This window comes from Cyprinus carpio, chromosome A25 (assembly GCF_018340385.1).
Source record: "Cyprinus carpio isolate SPL01 chromosome A25, ASM1834038v1, whole genome shotgun sequence".
Taxonomy (NCBI): domain Eukaryota; kingdom Metazoa; phylum Chordata; class Actinopteri; order Cypriniformes; family Cyprinidae; genus Cyprinus; species Cyprinus carpio.
This window is the reverse complement of record NC_056596.1, coordinates 5,921,080-5,931,202: the sequence shown is the minus strand read 5'-3', so window position 1 is coordinate 5,931,202 and position 10,123 is coordinate 5,921,080. Positions and strand designations below refer to the sequence as shown.

Here is a 10,123-nt window from a genome sequence, read left to right as displayed (position 1 = left end):
AATTTAATTTAAGAAATGTTCACAACAAATTTCAAGGAAGTGAATTCACAAAAATAAATAAACTTAAGATTATTTTTATATATCATATTATTATTATTCAATTTAATATATTTTCATATAATACAATAATATATAAAATATAACCTATTTACACAAACACATATTTATTAAATAATTTTATTATATTTATAATATATATAAACTATCTATCTAGTTTTAATTATATATATATATATATATATATATATATATATATATATATATATATTATATATATATATATATATATATATATATCATGTTTAAGATTCATATAATTAATAGATTCATAGAAAACCATAAAATTGCATATGCAGGCTAATTTTGTTAGTTGCTGTCTTGTCTCAATGTGGCACAGTTTCCATTCAATCAATCGCAAACTTGAAAATGTATGTGATTATTATGTATTGCTTAAAACCCATTTTAAACCATCATCGAGGAGTGCTTTGAAATAACTTCCGATTGTGATCTAAAGTTGATTTTGATTCTATAATAGGCAACATGCACTCTTTGTACATTTTATAATGGACTGAATGCTACACCTGCTTATCATTTGTCATAATCATCATTTATTGTTATGAAAATATCATGAGCTGCATAAAAACATACACAGAAAATATATCGTCATAATCTCATGTCTATTTGCTTTTATGTTTGATGTGTAGAAAAATTATTCTCTTAATTTTTTTCATGTGGAGGGGCAGGAGATATGATCACATGATTGGTAGATCTAGAGTGAACACACTCTGACTCATAACACTCACGCAAGTGAAAGAAAACGGACAGTGCTCTTCATATCACATAATTCAGTGGAGAATGAATAGAAATTATATTCTTTATAATGAACGTGTGAGAATAAATCTGTTCCCTTTCAGTCAGTCACTCTCGATGTCACGTCAGTGACCGACGAATTGGAATTGAGATCCCAGTTCGTCGGTCACTGACGTGACGTCTCCATTCCCTCCCTCAGGGAACGAGGGCTACCATACATAACCGAGACGTTCTCAGATATGAACGATAACAAGAACTCAGCATCCACTGGGTGTTTGTTTACACTGGTTTTTGAAACAGCACCACCACTGTTGCTCTTTTGTGCAACAGTGACACGAGATCTAAGCTCAAATCTAATTGGATGGCACGTTTCATCGCGGAGCGAAAAATCGGCACACATGATGAAAAATAATCCTCACTTTCTTGTGCCAGGTGTGAATAGCCCCATAGGATCAATTGTTTCGATCCAAATTTTCGTGTTCAGTGTGAAAAGGCCTTAAGTCTACTCTAAATTGAGTTCATTCTACTTGATGAACAGGACCTTGCATTCAGGACAAATGACTTTTCACAGTAGATACAAAACATTTACGCTTATAGAGTCAAATGCATATAAAATTAATGGTACATTTGTAATGTAAACAATGTAAAGAGCATTTAAAAATATAATCAAATAATAAGTTGACAAGTACTTCAAAAAACAACAACAAAACTCAATGTTATAAATATAGGTTTCACTTGGGAGCTACATGTGAAGACAAAGTCCTTCACTTCTCAGACTCTCTCCAGCCTCGAGCATTTCGGCCGAACTTATAGACAAGTCTACGTCCATCCACCCGTTCCAGAATCTCTCGTTTATAATAATACCTTTGGAGAGAAAGAAACATGTAAGAAGCTCAGAATACTGTTTAGAATGCTTTAAAAAGTTGCAAAATGCCGGGGAAGATGTTACCTCATGGCTCGACTGAGTTTCTCATAGGTCATACTGCTGTTATTTTTCTTCTTGCCCCAAAGCTGAGCCACGGCTTCTGACTTGAGGAAGCGGAAAACCCCCTCGGAGCGATCCTCCCATTTGATCAGGCCGGGGTTACGCTCAGGGTTCAGGAGAATGTCTCGGATGAACTCCCATAAGTGTGTCCCGCGAGGGTCTGTGTAAAAACGAGACTGTGTGAACGTAGTAAGATGAGAAACACAAGGAATCTAAAGCAGTTTCAAGACTTCAAAAGGCACATCCACGTGCCAGAGGTTTCGGTATGTGCTGCTGTCAGGTTCTCTTGACAAACACCGGGTGAAGTTCAGGACACATTAACAGAAAAAAAAAAAAAAAAAAACCCTTTGGTGAAGTAAGATGTGAAAATTTTCAACTCACTGTGTCTTTTGACTTGTGACCGCTTGGGATCTGAAATGAGAAAATTAAAATGAAACCACATTTATTAAAGTGACAGCTTACATTTTTTATGGATCTCAGAAAACTTGTGAATAGTAACTTCAACTTTGGCTTTTAAAACATCTCTGGCTTTAGAAAATGACTACTTTAAGGGTACTTTGTTGTCCTTTTTGTAGTCAGTATTCATTGTCGTTGTATGGAAAAGATCAGCTTGGACATTTTATGTTCCATGGAAGAAAAGAAAAATCACAGTTTCAAAATCAGTCCATTCAGGGGACTGGAGGAAAACCGATTGGGGAAGTGCATGTGTTATATGTAATATTTTTAGTTCCTATGTTTAACTGTCTAGTTTAAGTGTCTGTTGGTGGACTGTAAAGATTTTGTTCCGTATCAGTAGCTTTGCAACAGCACTGCATGACTATCTAATTGGTCTGATCTCAGTCCTTTGTGCCTGCTGTGAGCAAATCATTTCAGTTATGTAACACAGATGATAAGGAAGAACACAGCAAAGAGACCCGGGGCAAATGGCATTGTATTATAAATATAAACCTTTCTCTATAAAAATATTTATTTGCAAGGGTGTTAAAACATATACATTTATGCATCCATATGTATGCATTTGGTAGATGCTTTTATTTAAAGCAACTTCCACTGCTTTCAAGAAATACATTTTTATCAGTTAATGCATCCCCTGGGAACTGAACCCATGTCTGATACAATACATAGATTTTTATATGGATCAGGATAACTTAACCTTGAACATTCTCAAAGTTTTTGGACAATTGCCATAGTAGTACCCTGGAGTACCATGTTATTACCCTCAGACACGATCACCATACCATGGTATCGGGATAGTGATTTTTTATATGGAAGCAAGGAGAATGCTGCTTTTAGGATAAGATTTAGGATAGTTCAAATGAAGATCATTTACCTGGGCTTGAGGGAGCAGGTGAGGATAATATGGTGTTAGGCTGGAATGAGCTTTTGAAATCAAACAGTTCTGAGGAAAGAGAATGACACAAAATTGTCAAACAGGTTAAATAAATAATATATACACACATCATCTTGTTTTAACAGGAAATACAATCAAATAATTAAAAAATCTGAATTTCACAGGTACCTGAAGTGTTGTAAAAGTTGGATTCTTCTTTGAAGGGGAGGATTGAACAAGGGAAGTCTGCTGAGGAAATTGAAGTACTTGGTTAAAAAACCGTGATATGGAAAGTCTATTTCAAGAGAATCTGTAAACTTCTATTTTCAGCAGTAGATGTGGGTCAATGTTAAGTCACTGATATTATGTAAACTTTATGCTATAAGGATTGAAATGAAACCAAAAGCTTTTAGTTTTTCTTTGTGTGTGGTTACTTACTCTCTATTTCTGTTTTAATGTCCCCTGGTGTAAACGTATCTGTTTGACCATACTGACCTGTGAGACATTAAATAAGAAAAGACAAAAAAGAAAAATTAGTGCCTAAATATGTCTCAATTCTCAAAGAATAAAGTCTCAACAGTGCTTAAATAAGTGTTGAATAAGTGACTACCATCAAATTTCCAAGTCACTCCCGCATCATGTTGTCTTAAACCAGTTTAACTTGTTGGTATGGTTCTCACATGACACCTGTATATGTCTTTCTGGTCTTTACTACTGTGGGTTTAGCAATACACTGTAATGGAAAGTGTATTAAACTTTTAGCACTGACTGTTTATGAAACTCTGGGTCTTGTTAGCAACACCCTCTTGGATTCATTGTAGTATATTAGTATATTACATGGAAATGTAAAATCCATTTCATAATTTGTTTCTCTAAAAACATTTTCATGGGAATATCCAAGGGGGAAATTTTTTCATGAAAATTACTTTTGAGAAAGAAAAGTGTAAGAAATGGACTGCACAATTCCCATGTACTATACCATAATGAATACAAGAGGGACACACGCTCAATGGCTGGACTTTCCAAGATCATGCTTTGTGAATTTTTTGTAGAAGCGGCAAGATGGACAAAGAATCAGTAGTTTGGTAGTCAGTTTTACCAACTAGGATATGATCTAGGATTAACATGCAGAGAAATCATATGTTTTGACCATTCTGCTCCTCTTAGTTTGATAGTACAGTCGAAGAGAGACAGGAAGTAATTGGATAGGAGAGAGCAGAATTGGATGGCAAATAGGCCACAAGCTGGGACTCAAACTTGGGTCACCCAATATCTTTGGCTCCAACCTTGATTATCCTTCTTTACTGATCGTCAAATAATATTCCTAGCAAACAATCGAAAGCCAAAACTGACCCTTTCTCAAAAATAACCATAACATACCCCATCAGAAAGAATCAAAAGAAATACTATAGATTGACAAGAAGTGCTAATGTAAAGTCAACTTTCAAACCCAACCATAACAATATAATATCTTGTTGATAACAACGTTGATGCAGGACCAACAAAGTTGTTGATCCAGGAACATGGGAAAATCACATTAACCATCTCATTCAGGGTTGGAAGGGTAAACAGAGTTAAGATGCATACCGTTCCACTTGAGGTCAGTCAGGCTTTGGAAAAGAATGGAACCTACGGATCCGGCTGCCCGTGTGAAGTCTTGAAAGCTCATGTTGCACAGTTGCCTCCCGTCAAGGTCAAAGTTCTGGAATGGAATGCTGGTGGCATCAATTTGGTGCATGTCCAGCGTCTGTTGAAGCCATTCCCACACCTGGTACTTGGTCCAGTTTTGTGGATGAAGATCCTGAGACCAGAGCCGGCTCATGTAACCGGATGTCACTGCGGATGCAAGTTGAGGGAAAATGGTTTCAAAAGGGTTTAGTAAATGTCCCTACTGAAACCTAGTTTATAATGGTTGGTGCAGATTTGGTGCTGGTCAGGTTTGGTCTTTTTAGTGAAGTTGGTTGACCAAGAGAAAGTCTTGCTGGGCACCAGATAAAAATACTAAGTTGACTAGAATAAAAGTAAACTGTTACGTGTAAAGTTGGTTAGGAGCTGTTCAAGCTGGTGGACCACCACAATCATAGTGTGCCCAGCAAAGCTTGCTGGTGAAGTTGGTTCAATAGAATGGTGATTTTGTTGAAGCAGGTTGAATAAAGAAGTCTTGTTTGCCTGTTTAGCTACAGCAAATGTCTTCAACCCTGCTCCTGATGACCTATAATCCTGCAAAATTTATTTCCAGCCTGCTTCAACAAACGTACCTATGATTTTCAAGCAGTTCTGAGGACCTTGATTGACTTGTTCAGGTCTGTTTGGTTATAAAGTAAGATCTAAACTCTGCAGGATAGTGGTTCTCCAGGAGCAGGGATGTAGACCTTTGATAAAGATGATTTCAACACTCTAGCATCACATGTAGGGACCAACATCCAAAACACAATATACTGTATGCTGTAGAACAACTAGTTTTAGCAGCAGTGAATCTAATATTCACAGAAGAGCATTCAGTTACATACTGTAAAATGTGTAAATAAAAGTACTGCACATGGTTTCTAGATAAACGTGAATCACTTTTACTATCTGTACATAGTCCCCTGTGCAGGCAACTGATAACCTGGTAACTTCAGAAGTGACTGCTAGAGTAAATGATTAGCCTGCCAGAAAAGTCTCCGCTGATTAGCGATAAACGAAACCAATAACCTAAAATCTGTACTGGAATTGTACTGGATGCTGGAATATTAGGCTCTGTTAATAGAGAAAGAACATTACCATCAGAGCAGTTGTAGTGGGTTGTCCAGGAAGCAGGTGGCTGGTTGTTAACACTCACTGTAGCTGGGATACTCATGACACCGCTGGCCTGAAGGACCATGATCCAGTGCTGTGGAAAGAAATGGAAAGGAATGTTTATGTATTGCCACACAACCAGAGACGGTTCTGCAACGTTCACAAAATGTAATCTTAGAAGAGCAACTTAGACTAGAAAAGTCCAACTTAGCCTTGGGCATAAAGTTGATGCCTCCTAGCTTGTTCTTTGTGGGATTTGACCCAACAACCCTCTGACTTGGCCTTACACTGCACCATCCAATTCCCTCTACTATCACAATGTTTATAAACCTGGTTGAATGGGAGAGTAACAGCACACTTGACAACATTCTTTTAATAGTAAACATATATACTGTGCCAAAAGTGGACATATAATTAAAGTGTAGACGTTATACTAGTTTACAGTTATGATCAGTGAGGGAAAACAAAGGTCTTTTATGTTCAAAGGGAGGGTGTGAATTTTGCATGGGTGTTTTTCGTGCCACGCTCAACCACACATGCAGACACATTTGCACAGGAATGTGTCAGTGTGTCCAACTGCTTTGCATACATAAAAGGTCCACCTGTCCTTCAGATTAACAGTTAGATCAATGGTGCAGTCATCCCTTGTATCATATGATCTGTCAGCATTATACAACACACTGTTTAAAACCATCTACTGCTGTGAATGCATCTGTGTCGTGAGTTACAGGTTGCATAAGCACCTTTTTGTAAACAGGATCTCAATGAAAAACATGAGCACGATCAAATCCCGATCAAGTATCTTGAAATTTCTTGTGACCCTATAGAAAATAATGTTCTTATGATCATGTAAAATTTTGTTTAGACCTTGTTCCAAAAGGTAGGCATTTTGATTATACAACACTCTTTTACGATACCTCAAAACTTCAATGAAAAATCCAAGATGGTGGAAAAATGTTCATTGTAAACGCACTTTTAAAATTCAAAAGTATTTTAAGCAATATTTGTTTGTGCTATGAATGTTTATGACTATTTTATGCTTGAGTATATTACTCTGTTAGCAACATGCTAATGTGACACTCCATTCTAAATAAAAAACAAAATGCTATTTTTGTGTTTGCTACTTATGGTGACTGTTACAGAATGTTGATTTATAAGGTTCTCTGTTGGTTTATGTCGCATTGGATATTCTAATGTTATTTGTGTGCTCAAATGTATATGTATAGCTGTTTAAAAATAAGATATTTTATTTATAGTTTTCTATCTGCAAAAATGTACATTTAATGTAACCTTTAAATTAATATAATAGCCTAAAGTCAACTACAGTATCTCACACGACATGGGTCACGTGATGTCCAATGTATTACTATTGGCTGTCCCATCAGGATGATGCTCATTTGCATAAAGCTAGACCTTTCTCAACTTTGTTGCAGTACTGGACCTTCCCAAATCAACTTTCACTAAGGTTGTAGGTACTGTATGGTTGTTTTGACACTTCAAGTTGCTGTTAGTGTGAGCGTCCTCTTAGAAGGCAGATAGACCTTGCTAGGTTTTGGAATAGATATATAAATCCAAATAACAATCATATTATACAAAGAAAACAACAACAGAAAAACTTCAGGATATGAACGTATCAAAAAACACTTGTATGGTAAAAATGTGATTCAGCAGAGATATAGTAAAAATTTCATTATTTGTGACACTGGACCACAAAACCAGTCATAAGGGTCAATTTTTTGAAACTGAGATTTATACATCATCCGAAAGCTGAATAAATAAGCTTTCCTTTGATGTATGGTTTGTTAGGATAAGACAATATTTGGCCGAGATGCAACTATTTGAATATCTGGAATCTGAGGGTGCAGAGAAAATCGCCTTTAAAGTTGCCCAAATTAAGTTCTTAGCAATGCATATTACTAATCAAAAATTAAGTTTTGATATATTTACAGTACGAAATTTACAAAATATCTTCATGGAACATGATCTTTACTTGATATCCTAATGATTTTTGGCATAAAAGAAAAATCCATAATTTTGACCCATACAATGTATTTTTGGCTATTGCTACAAATATACCCCAGCGACTTAAGACTGGTTTTGTGCTCCAGGGTCACATTTACAAGTATATTGACATTCCTTAGAACGACTGTAAACCTGTTTAGTTTGACGTCTTAGTCAACTGTGGAAAATTCTCTTATACATTAGTGTTTAAAGTTGTATGTGAACAACCTTACCTGTGTTTTCTGCTCCGCTATCAAACTTCCTACTTGAAATCTGACCTATATTTGTTTTTTTATTGATCCTAAGATTACCTGGCAGACCATTTTATGGAATGTGTGTAAAACTGGGGGAGCTATGCTAACAATAGATACATTAATGTTCACACCAAGAGCAAATAAAGGAAATTAGAAACATAGCATCTGTTTTGTCCTTAAAAAAAAAAAAAAAAACCTTCATCCAGTTAAGGGAAACTGAAACATTGCATTTTAGCCTTCCTCCTACATTAAGATTAAATTATTGTATTTTTATTTATTAATAATTATAAAAATATTTAAATTTTATTATATTAATAATAAAAACTCTAAGTTGCTTTAATAACCTTCAAACTTAAATTTAAAAAGTAATTACTAAAATGTGTTAACTAATTTGTGACACATAACGATTTCCAATTATGAATGGAGATTTTGCATAGTAACAATCATCATCTGTCTAGCATAGTGATATGAATCTATTTTTTTTTTTAATGAAAAGATCTTTCATAAATCAAATTACCAATGAACTGTTCTTTGTTTCTTATAACTGGAAAAGCAGGTTGCCAGATTCTTTCCACCATTATGAAACCCATCTGATGTATTTCATCCCAGACTGGTGTGTTACTATGGTGATGTCTACTGTAATGTATGAGGAAAGAAAACTATAAACATATTTTGGTGTTTATGACATTCCTTACAGCAACTGATCCAACAAGCTGGGCTACAGGCAGTCAGCTTCCTATACTAATCAGTTATGGAGAAATAGGGGCCATTTACACTCAATTTGTATGTGTTGTACACAGTATGCAAAGTGTTTCCAAGTTTTAGAGGCCCCAAATAGAATTTGGACACTCAAGACACAATCAAATGTATGTATGTCACTGCATTACATAAAAATAATCAAACCAAGTGGCATCTAATCACTAATTTATGATGACCGCAAAGTACTTTTTATTTATTTTAAACAGTATACATTTTTATATTTTAAAAACCTAAAAAACATCTTATTGTGAAATGTTTGATTTGAAAAGTTGTTTGCTTTAAAATAATTTAAAATCAATAAATAAATAAGTAAATAAATAAACAAACAACCTGTTTGACCTTAGAATACTGCATGTATATGAGTCATAAAAATGATTTAAAAATAAAAGGTCTAAGCAAATGCTGCTTTGTTGTTGCCCATAGTAAAAACAAGCAAAAAAAAAACCAACAAAAAAAAAAAACATTCTTTTTAAAGTCTCATACATTGCACCTATTGTTTGTCACTTGCTAAATTAAAATTGTTTTGCATCATCATCTGAGATCATCACTGAAGCGACTCAATGAATGAATCCTTTTCTTCAGAGAATCAAAGAGAATCAAAGTGTCTTATATTGCTCACCAGAGATGTTGAATGTGATCCAGGCGGACTGCTACTGGTTCAAAGTGAAATGTTTCTTTCTTTCTCTTTCTAAAGTTGTCAGCGTCTGTATGGAAGAGAAGATCTGAGTTTTAATGGAGAGCTTGCGTTGTGACACTGCTTAGGCCTGCCAAACTTCTGTGACAGAGTGCGATCTCGTTCACCAATGAGGATTTTTATTCCGTCTGCTTCCTGCTGCTTTGATTGGCTCATTTTCATGCCAGGTGGGTTACTAGGAATTTGCATGCCGTAAAAAAAAAGTACTGTTGTTGCAAGTCACTTTCACTATGAACATACTATCAGTCTCTCTCTCGCTCGCCCACACACTCACCCACATGCTTCAGCAATCCTACCTGTGATTAATCTATTGATGTTTAACAAGAACTCAACTATCCAGTTGCCATTTTTTTTTATGAGATCCAGACCGCTTTACTGAGATTAAAACGTAAATGTATGCTATGTACAGTGGGTATAGGAAAGAATCACCCCTCTTTAAAATAATCTCATTTTGTTGGTTTTGGGTTTTTGTTTTATGCAGCTGTATAGACTGCAAAGCATGCAACTTATAC

The 10,123-nt window shown here is 35.4% G+C and overlaps 1 protein-coding gene across 2 annotated transcripts; it reads right to left on the bottom strand.

Annotated features, from left to right (window-relative positions):
• Positions 1–585: 585 nt before the first annotated feature.
• LOC109050597 (ETS homologous factor-like) lies at positions 586–9,713 on the bottom strand. Of its 2 annotated transcripts, none has more exons than XM_042715140.1 (9): positions 9,537–9,713; positions 5,889–5,997; positions 4,713–4,961; positions 3,564–3,620; positions 3,315–3,371; positions 3,126–3,194; positions 2,177–2,206; positions 1,760–1,955; positions 586–1,674 (listed from the first exon to the last, which is right to left on the bottom strand). In XM_042715140.1, exons 2-9 carry the CDS (start codon positions 5,986–5,988, stop codon positions 1,575–1,577), a joined length of 858 nt encoding a protein of 285 aa, XP_042571074.1. In that variant the 5' UTR covers positions 5,989–5,997; positions 9,537–9,713; the 3' UTR covers positions 586–1,574. The 2 variants fall into 2 exon arrangements, with proteins under 2 accessions (XP_042571074.1, XP_018923712.2); XM_019068167.2 differs by having other exon boundaries at positions 3,315–3,374; positions 9,537–9,712.
• Between the last annotated feature and the right edge of the window lie 410 nt (positions 9,714–10,123).